The 15,202-nt window shown below is 47.6% G+C and overlaps 2 protein-coding genes across 2 annotated transcripts; one reads left to right on the forward strand and one right to left on the reverse strand.

Annotated features, from left to right (window-relative positions):
- Positions 1 to 101: 101 nt before the first annotated feature.
- LOC127764457 (protein SENESCENCE-ASSOCIATED GENE 21, mitochondrial-like) lies at positions 102 to 893 on the forward strand. The gene is made up of 2 exons (XM_052289338.1): positions 102 to 361; positions 494 to 893. The coding sequence occupies exons 1-2, from the start codon at positions 318 to 320 to the stop codon at positions 723 to 725; spliced, it is 276 nt and encodes a 91-aa protein (XP_052145298.1). The 5' UTR covers positions 102 to 317; the 3' UTR covers positions 726 to 893.
- Positions 894 to 1,201: 308 nt separating this feature from the next.
- LOC127763671 (transcription factor bHLH68-like) lies at positions 1,202 to 5,385 on the reverse strand. The gene is made up of 9 exons (XM_052288446.1): positions 5,328 to 5,385; positions 3,596 to 4,252; positions 3,063 to 3,158; positions 2,747 to 2,836; positions 2,467 to 2,634; positions 2,281 to 2,346; positions 2,107 to 2,172; positions 1,939 to 2,007; positions 1,202 to 1,811 (listed from the first exon to the last, which is right to left on the reverse strand). The coding sequence occupies exons 2-9, from the start codon at positions 4,229 to 4,231 to the stop codon at positions 1,452 to 1,454; spliced, it is 1,551 nt and encodes a 516-aa protein (XP_052144406.1). The 5' UTR covers positions 4,232 to 4,252; positions 5,328 to 5,385; the 3' UTR covers positions 1,202 to 1,451.
- Between the last annotated feature and the right edge of the window lie 9,817 nt (positions 5,386 to 15,202).

Here is a 15,202-nt window from a genome sequence, read left to right on the forward strand (position 1 = left end):
CTGGTATGGGCTGGGGTGGGATGGGATTCAACAGAACGGGGCCGTGAGCTGTTCGTTGCTGGCAACGCGAAAAAATTGGGAGGCGCGCGGAGCGCCTCGCGGCGGCGGCGGCGGCGCGCGCTCGGCTCGCCTCTCATCGCGCGCGCCGCCCAGTGGCGGAGCCGAGGAAACCCTAGCGCCGCATCCGCCTCCTATATATTGGACCTGCACCTCGCACCGCGCCGCGCCGGAGGCAGAGACAACCACTCTTCTCCTGACACATCTCGCCGACGCGTCTCTCTCTCGCTCTCTCTCCGACACAGAAGAGGAGCAGCGCAATGCCGCGTTCCGCCGTCGCCGCCGGACAGCTGTTCTCGCTCGGGTGGGTAACTGGGTATATGATCTTGGATGGGTTCTTGGATCGTTCGTTCTTGCTTGGTTTCTTCACTTTCTTGGATTCTGGTTGGCATTCTGCGAGGTCACTGACGACGCGCTCTGTTATTGTGTGTTGCAGCCGCCGGGGCTACGCGGCGGCGGCGGCGGCAGAGTTGCAGCAGCGCGGCTCTTCGATGGCGGCGAGGATATCGGCGGCGGAGGGTGGCGCCGGCGGTGCGGCGGCGGCGGCGGCGTCGAAGGAGATCTTCTGGATGAGGGATCCCAAGACCGGCTGCTGGGTCCCCGAGAATCGATTCGGCGACATCGACGCCGCCGAGCTCCGGGCGCGGCTGCTGTCGAGGAAGAACTAGGCAACCAATCTCTGATCGTAATTCGAGTAATTTCTCGATCCATGAAGGAACCAATCCTGCCAAAATTCGAGCGAGAACATCGTTTGAAACGGATCACACTATTCTTTTGATACGATTATGCCTTGTGTTGTGCCTCAAAGTTGATATGAAATTGAGTTCCGAGTTCGGTTTACTAGCTACAACCATGCCGTCTTCCTGAGATTGAGTTAAACCGCGTGAAAATTGTGAAACGCAGCGTTTAACATTGAGAATCCATGTATGTATGTTTCATATACATATCCAAATTCATATGGATGTTAGACAAGAGATGGAAATGCTGAAACATCTTATAATAGGAACGAATGGAATACTGCACAAAAGAATCATGATGGTTGGTCACGAAGATTTCATAAATATATAATTTAGGCACTTCATCCAATATGTCTCACCAAACTCGGAACAAATCAGAACCTGCATTAGGAAAGACATAATTTACAAAAAATTGTAAACTATATGGATCAAATATCAAGGTACTCAATGGCATTGTCCGCAACAATACAAAATATAATATATATGATTTGATAACTAACCTCCATATAACAATTTTCTAATCACCGGCAAAATGTAGTTCGAGATCACCAGTTGCAACTTGCAATTAAAATTTCATAATAAACATATATAAGTAGCAAAGTGTTAGGATCTAAATTAAGCTCCATCTCTCCTGAAAAAACAAAGCAGAGGTTCTAGCTAGACTCTGGACCTCATCTCCTTCGGCCGGCCGACAGGAGGCCTCCTCGGTGCGTCAAACTCTCCCTTCACGTCCTCCTCGTCGCCGCCGTTCTTCTTCTCCGGTCGGACCGCGGCCGAGGACGTCCCCTTCTGTGCCGATATCGCCGACGCTAGCGCCACCGGCATCAGGCAGAGGCCCTTGCTCTGCAGGTACTGCATCGCCGCCGTCATGTTGTCCTCCATCAGCTTCACCACCTCCTGCTCGAACATGGCGCCGCCGTCCAGGAGCTCCGGCTGATCGCCGGGGAGCCCTCCTGTTACTGCTCCTGCCTGCCTTTCTCCTGATGATGATCTTGGGGACAGGAGAAGCCCGGGGCTCTGCATCAACAGTTTCAGTTAGTGCATTGTGATTAACAGGATTAACCGCTTCCTGTTCTTTGACCTGATTGCATCAGCAGTGGTAAACAAGTTAGAATGTTATTGTGAATTGATTTTGTTGGTTTACCTCGGTTTGTGTTTCTGTCAGAAGAGGGACAACGGCTTCGGCCGCGCCAAGCCTGCTCATGCTAAGGACCTTCAAAGACAGCAATGGCATTAGTACAGAAGCAGAAAATAGCTTGTCAATTGAAACAAACATAGCTGTGAAAACGAGCGGTTGTGGTGGCACGCAAACCTTGACTTGTAATTGGAGAAATTTCACATAGTCGATGATCTCATCGAGCATGGATGCCTTGTTAGTCTGCACAACAGAAAAACAAATTGTCATCTCAGATCACAAGCATCTCAACGAGGTACTACTAATCTAGCATTATCTGGTAATAAAGAAGCATGGCAGTAAGTAGACTACCTTGTTTGAGTTTGGGACAAGCTCCTGTAAATCCTTCATCCTGTCAGAGATCTTCTCCCTCCGGAGCTACAAACAGGAGATCACCACAGAGTCAAACAGTCTGCTGTAATCCGTTGTTCTACAGTTCTTCTAGCTGAACTAACCACTGGAATTCAAGCAGAACAAGAATCACATGAACCCACTCACCCTCTCTGCGATGCTGTGGGGATCGGTGGCCTGGCCTCGGCGAGCCCTGACACGAGGCTTGGGTGCTCCATTCCCAGCACTACCACTCCCATTGCCCTTTGGTAGCACCTCAGATAGGTTCACAAATGGAGCGGCGCAACCATGTTTGCCACCGCAAGCTTCAGCAGGCTGTATGCACAACAGTTCTTGCTCAGGTTTTCAGGACATCAGATATTGCAGAGGAATTCGACTGATTTACTAAAAGATTGGCAAATCAAGATGGACAAGGAAGGACAAGAACCTGTCTATGGCTCTGTGTTGCATTGAATGATGCGAGTGGTCCAGAAATCAGCGAGGAGAGATTGAGGTGGTGCAGGCCACTGCTGAATTCCTGAAAAAAATTGCAGCTCAGGTTGTTAGGTAAACTGAAGCATCAGGGTCCGATTCTATCTCAGCCTTTAGCTAACTAATACTGTACCGTGCTGTGCTGCTTTATTTAGATAGCGATAAATCGGCACTATATATTGACTTAACATGCAGATCTACTTAGAAGAATTGAGGTCAAGCATGTCGCATAAAACAAAAAAGATAAAACATTTTATTGAGCTCATCCTCACCTTCTGGTCGATCTGCAGGCTGTCAATGCTGGGGGTAACGTGCTGCTGTCCAGAAGCAAAAGACAGCAATTTTCCAGTGTTGAAATCGATGTCATCCTGCAATTCCAAGACATTAAGGGCATGTTTAGTTCTCAAACAAAATTTTTCACGCTGTCACATCGAATGTTTGGACACATGCATGGAGTATTAAATGTAGACTAAAAAACCAAAACCAATTACAGAAATTGCTAGACGAATCTTTTAAGCTTAATTGCACCATGATTTGACAATGTGGTGCTACAGTAAACATTTGCTAATAACGGATTAATTAGGCTTAATAAATTCATCTTACAGGAAAAGTTTCCTAGCAGAATTTGTAATTTGTTTCGTTATTAGACTACGTTTAATACTTCAAATGTGTATCCGTATATCCGATGGGAATACATGGGCAAAAATTTTTGCCAACTAAACAAGCCCTAAAATGTTACCACTGGCGATGAATGATGCTTTTACATGGTAAATGTCAGATTCAATTCAGGGTTCTTGTTACTCACATTCAGATGGTGCGGCTGCGACGAAGGCACAACGCCCAGCTGTTGCTGCTGCTGATGATGATGATACTTGCTCACGTTCGCCTCCTGCAGGAGATCGCCATTGAAGAGGCTGCCAAAGCCGAAGCTCTGCGGCGTTTCTTCTCCCGCGGCCATGGACGGGAGTACACCTCCCGCGGCGTAGGCCGCCGGCGGCACGTGCTGCTGCTGCTCTCCGACGAGGAAGCCGCCTCCTGCAGGCATGGCGGCGGAGTGCTCGCTCCCGCTGCTGTCGTTGGAGCTGCTGCTGCAGATGACCGGGGGGCCGCCGCTGTCGGTGAGCGGCATGGCGCACGGCTCCAGCGCGCCGAGCATCGCGGCGCCGCCGTCGTCGTCCATCGCGGCGAAGCCGAGGCCGTCGCCGTGGCGCAGCAGCTCGGCCTCCAGCAGCAGCTGCTGCTGCTCGTGCAGCCTCGCCGTACTGGGAGACGACGCGGCGGTCTTGCCGAGGAACGCGGCCTCCTCGTCGTCGACGGCACCGTAGCTCACCAAAGCGTCGGCGAGGGAGGAGACGCCGCCTGCGGCCCACGGCGAGCCAGCGAACACGGCGTCCCGCGACCACGCCGGCGACGGCGTGAAGGGGTAGGCGAAGCCGCCCATTCCGATCTCCGGTGCAATCCACTGAACAAAACAAGAACGAAAAAATTATATATATATATATATATATATATATATATATATATATATATATATATATATATAAACTCCTTTCAGTGACTAGAGGAAGAACACAAAGAAGAAGGTCATTTCAAGATGCCTAAAAATGGATGGATCATGGTTGACTACAATTGAATTTGAGATCCATAGAACAACGTTTTTTTAAAAAAGAAAATGATTGCTAGAAGCAATAAATAATTTATCCATGTGGTACTCCTAAGTATAGATCATTATGCATGGCCTCATTCAAGGTCAGACAGGTGATCAAGTTTAAGAGAGTGTTGAGCAAGTTGTTCTACTCAGACAGAACTACATCTTTGTTTTTTTTTTCTTTCTCCGGGTAATCTGGTCTGACAAATTGCAGTCATATGGAAGATACTACTACTGTATTAGTATCATGGCCCTGGAAGGAGAAGAATCTCCAAGAACTCCTTACTATAAAAAAATTGTCTAACTCGACCGTTAATTTGCATCTGATATAAAGAAATGCATCAATCCAAAACAAGTCAAAGAGGCAGTACACAACACTGCAACCATAATGCAATGCCTTTTTTTTTTGTTGGTCTGAACCTGAAAAAAATTCAGAGCAATAAAAGAGACCAGGCCAAAACTGATTATGAAATCTACACCTCTAATCCAAGCGAGGCCAGATAGATTTGACTAATCTCCCCGTTCCAATTGGGATCAACAGCATTATAACTAAAACGGCCGTATGTTCATCAGGAACAAGAACGGACTAATTCTGAATATCCTTGAAAAAGGAAAAAAAACATTTTCACCGAAATAACACGAGCTAATCAATCCTACCAGTAAGGACTCCCCCAAAAAGAAGAAAAGAAACTGCCGAAAAACGCAATTCACTCCCCTACAGCTCCCGCACCCAGATCAATCCCCAAACACCGATACATGCAAGAACAGCAGCACACCGAGTGAGCTCGGAATTCCGCATGGATCCGGCCACCCAATTAGGCACACAGAATGAAGGAACTGGAAGCAGAGAGAGAGAGAGAGAGAGGATGAAATTGGCGATGGAGCTCACCGGGTGGGGGCGGTGACGACGGCTGACGAGGCGAGGTCGGAGGGCGACGTGCGGCGAGGAAGGAAGAGGAAGTGCTGTCTATATATATATATATATATATATAACCGCCGCGCTCCGCTTTGGGCGGGGGAGGAGAAGACCGGGAGGAGAGAGAGTATGAGGAGGGAGGGAAGGAAGACGAGGCGGCACTGCACTGCACTGCTCTCCCGTCTCTCGACTCGCGTCGCGCGCTCGCCGGTTGCGGTTGGTGCGTTTTTGTAGCTGCGCGCGTGTGTGATGACCGTGTGTGTCTGTCTGCGTCTGTTTGTGCGTGCGTGGGTGGGTGTGGCTGCTTCGCTTGTTTAGTGCGTGAGCGTGGCAAGTGTGCGCAGGGGCAAAGCTCCCCAGCCGGCGAAAATTTAACTATCGATGGCTGTCTTTAAACTCGTAGAGTTGTCACCTAGATTTCTAAACAATTAAAATACAGATTAAGGACTCAGAACTCATCTAAGTATATCATTTAGGTCCAAATTGATATAGCTCCTTTAGTATCCTACGTGACGCTGATGTGGCATGCCACGTGAACGTGGCGTGTCCTTTTCTTTCTTTTTTCTTCCTTTCTTCTGCTTGGAGAAGAAGGAGAAGAAAAGGAGGGGAAAAAAGAAAAGGAAATTTTTTAAATGTCCGTGTGGCGTGCCAAATCAGCACCACGTAGGATTCTAAAAGGACTGTGGTGATTTGGGACCTAGATAACACACTATGACAAGTTCTAGGTTTTGTATATGTATTTTAAGAGTTTAGGGATTTAGATGACACATCCCTATAAGTTTAATGACCGCCCATGCACTTTACTCTTAACTATTTATCCCTTTACTCGTCTTTTTTTAATAAATGACTGTCGTACCCTTCTAAACATATGTTTGGTTATTCATCTTATTTAAAAATTTTATGTAAATGTATAAAATATACTCCCTCCATCCCAAAATATAACAACTTCTAGCTCTTAAGGTTTATCCCAAAATATAAAACTTATTCACCAACATTTTCTTCTCAACTATCACAACATTCTCCCATTTATTTTTATATACTTTCTTAATACCCTAGTTAAACCTTAAAAATCCTTATATTCTGGGACTGATTGAGTAAATCATACTTAAAGTAATTTGAGTGATAAAACAACTTACAACAAAATAAATTGTAATTACGTAGTTTTTTCAATAAGACAAATGGTCAAACGTGTGGCAAAATGTTAACGGTGTCATCTATTAAAAAACAGAGTTAATATAACAATTAGTAATAATTTATTATCTGGACCCATACGTCATTGAGAAACAGTTGACAAGTAGTTAAGTGTCCCGCTGGGCGGCCTTGGTGAGTTGGTGGTGGTTATATACTCATCCGGACCAAGACGAAGCAACCAAGCGATCAGGTGATACCACCCGATCTGCTTCTCTTTTTTTCCTTTTCTTTGCCTTTTTATGCGTCACATATTTATCCTATCTAGGGGTGGACGGTGGACGGTAAGCTCGTGGCTCATTAGCTCGCTCGTCTCGTGACGAGCTCGGCTCGGCTCGTTTGATTTCCTAACGAGCCAAGCTAGCATTTTATCTCATTAGAGATAACGAGCCAGCTCAAGATGACTCACGAGCGAGCCTTAACGAGTCAGGACTGCAATAGACAACAGCAAGGGCCCAGCCCAAAACAACAGCTGAACAACAAAACCCTAGGCGCACCGCATCTCTCTCTGTCTCTAGCGAATCGTCCAATCCTCGATCCCCTTCACCTTGCCCTTCCGTTGTTCCGCATCCGCAGTGCGCCGCCGCCAGTCGCTAGGGCCGCCGCCGTCGCCGCCGCACTTCCCTAGCCACGTGCAGCGGCTCGGCGTCGCCAGCCACTAGGGCCGTTGCCGTCAGTGCCGCCATACTTTCCCAACCAGCACCAGCTACAAGAAGGCGTCGCAGGCTCGAGACCACTGTCGCCCTTGCTATCTTGTTGGTTTGGCTCGCGAGCCTAACGAGCTAGCTCGAGCTTTCAAACAAACCGAGCCGAGCTGGGTTTCTAGCTCGTTATGATAACGAGTCAAGCCGAGCCAGCTCGTTAGCTCGTTATCCTAACGAGCTAGATCGAGCCGAGCCGAGCCGGTTCGCTATCCACCCCTAATCCTATCGATTAACTTAGCCACAATAAACGCTAAACCGTACTACTCCCTTCGAGCTGATACTACTTGTCGTTTTAGATAAGAGTGAGGTTAAACTTTAGAATTTTTTATTATGAATCATTTTAAAAGTTTTTATCTTTTAAATATGGTGACTACATGTATAGATTAGTCTTAAAAGGTATTATTAGTTAAAAACTATCTAGTTAAATAACAAGTATGTCCTATAACCCGGGACAGATGGAGTATTACTTTAGCCAATTACACTGAACTACTGTAACATTTTGTTTTCGTTCCCAATAGGTCAATTTCTGGGAGATCTTTTTTTTTATTACACGCATAGCTGCCGCTAAAAAGGAGAGATGTATACCGATTCTATACGGGCGATTCGATAAGCTGGTGATCGTTTGATTCTCTCACATCTGGACAGCAGGGATTCACAAAGAAAAGGTTCACAAGAACTCCAGACAGCGACGTCACACATAAGACATAACCACTTTAACCTTTTTTCCAGTTCTGAGATTAGCAGCATCAGCGTCGCCTAACTCTATCCGCGCATGCGGTTTTAATTAGGTTTAGCCGAAAGTTGGATTAACGTAAATCCGATTGCAATTAGCTAGTACGGCAGTAGGGTAGATTCGTCGGGTTAAGAGCAAGTTTAATAGTGTAGGCAATTACTAGCTTTAATTCATCTATAGTCAATCTAATAGTCAATTTATACAATACTTGTTTACTGTATTATTAGTATATGGTCCTATCTGTTATACACACATTGTATCTTGGAGTCTGTGCTACAGCTGGCTATAAATTTGTAGTCCGCTGCTCTTCTCTCTTATCTTTTATCTCATTACAATATATTTATAACCAACTAATAATCTGCTATTATACCTGTTTTAATAGTTTGATGAAGGAAAAGATAACGATAACTAGAGCGCGGCTGCCGATCCCGAAAACGATTTTATTCTGAAGGGTAGATTCTTTTTTCTTGTGTGCTCCGGAGTCCGGAGAAGGCGCGGCGTGCGCGGCGAATGACCAAACTGCCCCTGCATGGTAACCGTTGGTAATGATGGCGTGTGGCTGGGCCACCTTTGCCCGGTCAATGCACTTGCAGTCTTCCTCCATGGCCGGCCGGACACGAGGGTTAATTCTTTGGTGTTCAAGTCATGTGATGTGATTAAGAAAAAGAAATGAAAAAGATTGATATATTACACGTGTATATATATATATTTGAGTCTAATACTTCGTTTTCGGCTTTTTTATTAACAAATTCACTTCTCAGGTTGATATTACCTTATATTTCTCGTGATGAATTTTACCTGAGTTTTTAAGAGTGCATATTAGCTTTGACATCATGCATCTACCATTTACACACCCTCAACTGCGAACCATTCACTCCGTATAAAAAAAACCCACTTTTAGGTTTGAATCTGCATGTATGTCCATATTTAAACTCTAAAGTAATGGATTTATCTTTTCGCTTATGCTTATATTTATCGGTCAAAATTTAAATTTTTAACCTTAAATTCGAAGTAAATTTTAAGGTTTTTTTATCGAAGTTTATTTTTCAGCCTTTATTTTTACATCGCTAAGAACAAATACATAAAAGTTTTATTCACAAATTGCTTTTTATTTGTAAATATGCCGTTTCGCTTATTCCGCTAATAAGTCAAACAATCTCTGATATAAACTCTTGGACAGAAAGGAGCTAGAAGATATGTGAAGATGGTCTCCTTAGACAATGGATAATAGTGTGATGTTAGTATTACGTAGAAACATATGGAAGAAAGGGAAATATGATAGAGAAGATTATTGGTATCTGAATTAACAGGTGGTTAAATGTAGAGTTTAGCACCATTAGTAGTTTTGTACTATTGTTCTATAGAATCGAAAAGAAGAACTGACCTCGAAACTCCTGTGGTCCGCGGACCGCTCATGTAAAAAAAGAACAGAGCAAGTAGTTATATTGAAACAGTAGTTATTTCTGCGAAAGCTTGACTTGGATGTGTGACCATTTTCAGATCACAAAAATCTGGCTAATCTCGGTTAGGATTGGCAGAAAGATGCACCTAGACAAGACTTGTTTATTACTCTAGCAGTGTATTACAGTTAAGAAATGATAGACAAACAAACGATAAAAAACAATTGATCAATCACAGAAGACACGAGATTTAATGTGGAAAACCCTCTCAAAGCAGGAGAGAAAATACCACTGGTGCCAGCCAGTAAAATATATTTACTATATCGGGATGAGGTTACAACGCCACACGACGGCTTACAAAAGGTGTGTGTGTGTATATATGGTGGACCCTAAAAGGTACACCCCCGGGCGTCCCCAGGTGCACAACCCAATGGGCCAGCTTCAGCCTCCGCTCCACTACGACAGAAGCTGGCCTTTATTAAGTGCAAATGAATTTGGATTACAACTCAACAAACTCCACCTTGAGACAAATTCCTTCTTGTAGCATGAATCAATCCTTCACCTTGAACACAACAAAGACAAAAAAAAAAAACACTTTCGGCGCCAAACAGCCTCTTGGGCTAAACCACTATACCAACTAGCTTGAGCAAAGCTCAAACTTAGCAACAGTAACAGACTTTGTCATCATATCAGCAGGATTATCATGAGTGCTTATCTTGCATACCTTTAGCTTACCTTGCGCGACTACATCACGAACATAATGGTACTTGATATCAATGTGCTTTATCCTCTCATGAAACATCTGATCTTTAGTGATGTATATGGCACTTTAACTGTCACAAAACAAGTTAATGCAAGAATCAACTCCACAAAGCTCAGTAAACAATCCTTTCAGCTAAATGGATTCTTTATATGCTTCAGCAATAGCCATGTATTTTACTTCAGTGGTAGATTGGGCAACAATATGCTGCAATGTTGCCTTCCAACTCACAGCACAACTACCAATAGTAAACACATAACCTGTGAGTGACCTTCTCTTATCCAAATCAGCAGCAAAATCTGAATCCACATATCCAACAAGCCCCTTATTAGTCCTGCCAAACTTCAAGCAAGCATCAACTGTGCCTCTGAGGTACCTGAAAATCCACTGAACAGCTTTCCAGTGTTCTTTACCAGGATTACCATGTATCTACTGTCACGCCCCGAACCAGTCCCGAGAGGAACTAGCCCGTGACGCTCCAAATTAACCTGTTAATCGATACCAGTCCCAGGAAACAGTGCTGGTATCACAGGAAGACAGAATATCACAGCAATAGAGGTCTCTTTATTATAGAGTAGGAGTACAGTCATGTTGGGCTGCGGACAGATCCCGAGCTCACAACTGCATTACAAAAGGGAAGCGGAAGCCAAGACTTGGACCACACATCACAGGCGCGACTTGGGAACTAGGCCAAAACCCTAAAACTCGTCGTAGCCGGCTTGCTCCTGGAAGAACTCCTCGTCAGCGGGATCTGCTTCATCTTCTTCAGCAACTTGGGGGGGGGGATTATTTATATAGAGCAAGGGTGAGTACGGGAGTACTCAGCAAGCCATGGGAAATAAGTGTTTAATGCAGGCTTCAAGGAAAGGCTGTTGTTTTTGCAATTGATTTTATTCTGAACTCCTTTCTGAAACGACTAAGTGGGTGCTTCTCAAACGACACGGATGAGACAGTGCGTCTCGTCCGATCGGAGTATGTGCAATGTATCAGTCTTTTGAATTGAACAAGATTGGCACCTGGCCAACAGCTTTTCAAACGGCCACCCGGGCCTGGCTGATCCCATCAGCCGCAGATTTTCTAAACATCAAACCCTTTCCACAACAGCAAATTTCACAAGGCAGTAGTCAAACAAAACTACGCTAGGAATCACCTCACATCCGCCCTTGACCGTGGGCACGGCTGTTCGAACAGTTTAATAACCTCTGCAGAGGGGGTACACTTTACCCACACGACATTACTAACCTGGATCATCCAGCCCGTGCAGAACGGCCACGACTAGAGACCTTAAGGCTTTCATGACAAGGCATTTCGAAAGCCGACACAGGTTCACTATATGCCAACGAGAGGGGTCCCAGACCAACACCAGATTAGGTCCCAGACCATACTGTGCCAGGAAGCCCAGGGGTTCTCCCCGACACCACCCCGGCGAATCCATATGTCTCTTGGCATCAAGGCTCCTCCGATTAGCTAGTTACTCAGCCAGGGGTGTCCCATTCCACCCATGTGGTTATACTTGTCTTATGTTCGGATGAAATTCCAAGGAAACGGTCCTTAAGTGCAAGAGCGGGAAACCGTACACCCGGTACGTTCCCCGGTCCGCGATTTTGGAAATTCATTTAGTTCGCAAGCACCGACCCAGGTGTCGGGTTTTCCAAGTCTTTTGTAAAACCCCAAGTTTTACCCATCATTGAGTATTTTAAATTTGAGGGGAGGTGTTCCGATGCCCGTGCCCGAAGGCCCATGCATCGAGGCACAACAGTCGACAAAGGAGGTTTAAGTGTTCCAAAAAAATCAAGGCGGGTAATTGCAGCAATTAGGGTTGGGGGCCGGCAGGCTATCTCGCAAGCCGCGGCTGAATTACTTGTGTAAATCCTATTCATGCAATATTTGCGGAAAAGAAATACTTAGATTTAAATTATAGGTGCAAGATGATCAAAGGTGACTTGCCTTGCTCGAGATCTTGAGCTTGATCCTCGAAATCCTCGCACTGCGGGTCTGCGGGCTCCGAAACTACACGCGAAACGGGACAACTCAACAATCGGCGAAAATAAAGCCTTATTATTGACCTCTAAGCGTGCCATTAGATAGATCTCGAGATTTGAGGAATTTTAGAAGTTGAACGGAGTCAAACGGACTTACGGTTGGGAAGATATTGAATTTCTAAGATTATTGGATTTTTGGTCTAAAGGAAAAGGATTTATTTAAACCCTTTTTTGAAAAAGAAAAGAAAAGAAAAGAAGGACGGAGGGAAATTAGACTTCCCTCGGGCGGTTAGGGCGCGGCCCGAGAGAAAGGGATGGCTCGGCCGAGCTTAATGGGCCGGCCGGCCCAAGAGGGCGGCCCAAGGCGCGCGCGGGCGAGGAGGGGAGAGAAAGAGCCGGTGGGCCGGGTCCATCCCGCGTGGTCCCGGGTGGGACCCGCTTGTCGGCGACTCGGCTCACCGTGAGCGAGGTGCACGCGGGGCGTGCTAGGGTTTGGGGAGGGAGGCGCGGCGCATGCGCGCGGTTCGCGGAGGACGCGGTGCGGCGGGCCCATGCGCAGCCTCACGGCTCGCGGTGGACCGCGCGCACGGGGAGGGAAACGGAGGGGGCGGCTGGCCGGGTCGGTCGGTCCGGTCACGGCCGAGGTGGCGCCGACGTGGCGCCTACGTGGCTGCCACGCGGACCGGCGGGAGGTAGACGACGATGGCGGCCGGAACGGACGGCGGACGGCGGTGGCGATCGGCGGAGCGAACCACGGCGATACAGGTGAAAGCGAGCACACCGGGATGTTGCACGAGATGAGGGGAGACGAGCCAACGGCTCGGATTTGCCGTGGGATGCTCGACGGCGGCGGATTGCGGCGGCGACAACCGGCGGCGGGAGAAGGGGGAAACGGCGACGAGGTCACAAGGGGTCGATTCCCGGCGGTGAGAGCATCTTCGCGGCTACGGGAATCCGTTGCTATCGTCGGATTGGGCGGAATTGCATCGAGGGAGGCCGGTGACGAGAGGCGCTTCCGAGCTCGGGCGGCGACGGCGGCGAGCACGCGGCGAGCGACGGCAGCAGTCGGGGCGGCGCCGGCTAGCTACGGGGAGGCTACACATGCTACTACCGAAAACTAAGGGGGAGGGATGGATCGAGGAGGGAGAACGGAGGGCGACACTACCGCGACGAGGTGGGGCGCTGTGACGAGAGGCCGACGGCACGGGAGTGATCTCTCCGGCCTCGGGCCGGGGAAGAGGAAGAAGACGAGCGCCCGGAGTCCCCTTCCGCGTCCTAGCGCGCACCGGCTCCTCCGGCACACGCGACGGCGGCGGTCGGCGAGAGAGACGGCAATGGCGCGGGCGAAAAACGGGGAAGATTGGGAGGGGAAAAGGAAGGGAGGGTGCCTGGGTTTATAGGGCGGCGATGTCGGTTTGGAAACCGACCTTGGGCGGTCAAGGCGCGAGCTGGCGCTCGGCGCTCGCGGCCAAAACGGCGACAGAGGCGGATGACGCCGGCGGTGAAGAGAAAAGGGGAAAAAGGAGGAGGGGAAAGGGGGCTTGCCCCCTTGCCACTTCGGGAAAAAGGGGGAGGGAGAGAGGGCGACGCGGCAGAGGGGGCGGAGGGCTCTGCCTCCGTCCCTTGGAGGCACGCGCGAGGAGTGGCGGGGCCGAATCGATGACGACGGCGATGACGGCGGACCGGCTTGGAGTGGAGCGGCGACACGGGCTGCAGGCGCGGGCAGGCGCGACAGAGGCTGACAGCGGCGGCGACCAGGCGGTCGGCCACCACGGCGCGCGCGCGTGGGGGAAGCAACGGGCGGCGCGGCGATTTGGGCAGCGTCGGCGGGAGACGGCAGCGGGGTCGGAGGCGCTCGGCTCGGCGCGGCTCACGCGCACGCGTGCGCAGTGCATGGGCAGAGCGGGGGAGAGGGAGAGGGGGAGAGAGAGAGAGAGAGAGAGAGCCAGGGAGGAACGGGGAGATGGGCCGAGAGGGATTCGGCCCATCGAACCCGAGGGAGGCAAAATAGACTTTTGTGGAGGGATTTGGATTTGGGATTGAACTCGACGATAGATCAGGGATTTGAGATCAGAGATGGCACGGACACTAGACATCAAGCAAAGAAACAGATTTCGCAATTAGGATTTTTAAGAGCTAGTTTTCCCGCTAGGCGCCACGACGGAACGGGCGCTACATCTACTAACCAAACTCAGCATGAGATAAATCCGACGGGAGCAAACCATGGCATACATCAAAGAACCAACAACACTAGAATATAGAACTCTAGATATGTATTCTACATCCTCATCAGTACTAGCACATTGGAAAGCTGATAATTTAAAATGAGGTGCAATAGGAGTACTAACAGGCTTTGCATCATGCATGTTAAAATGCTGAAGAACCTTTTTAATGTAACTTTGTTGACTAAGAAATAACAAACCTGAATTTTTGTCTCTATTAATTTCCATTCCTAGAATTTTCTTAGCAGCACCAAGATCCTTTATATCAAACTCACTGCTCAACTGTTTCTTCAATGTAGTGATTTCTTCCTAGCTCTTGGCAGCAATCAGCATATCATCAACATATAACAGCAAGTATATATGTGATCCATTAACAAATTTAATATATACACATAGCTATCAAATTTAGACCTCTTAAAGCCATGTGACAACATAAATGAATCAAACTTTTTATACCATTGACGAGGAGACTGTTTCAAACCATATAAGGATCTTTTCAACTTGCAAACATAATCCTCCTTACCAGGTACTATGAACCCTTTTGACTGGTCCATGTATATCTCCTCCTCAAACTCTCCATGTAAAAATATTGTCTTAACATCTAACGGCTCAAGCTCAAGATCATGCATAGCAACAATACTGAAAAATGTGCGAATTGAACTATGCTTTACAACTGGAGAGAACACATCATTATAATCAACACCAGCAATTTGGCTGAAACCTTTTGCTACTAACCTTGCCTTAAACCTTGGATGCTCGCTTAGAGATAAACCCTCATTTCTTTTGAAGATCCATTTACAACAGACATGCTTCTTCTATTTTGGCAAGTGCACAAGCTCCCATGTGCCATTCTTCTCAA

The sequence above is a fragment of the Oryza glaberrima genome, chromosome 2, assembly GCF_000147395.1.
Source record: "Oryza glaberrima chromosome 2, OglaRS2, whole genome shotgun sequence".
Classification (NCBI taxonomy): Eukaryota; Viridiplantae; Streptophyta; class Magnoliopsida; order Poales; family Poaceae; genus Oryza; species Oryza glaberrima.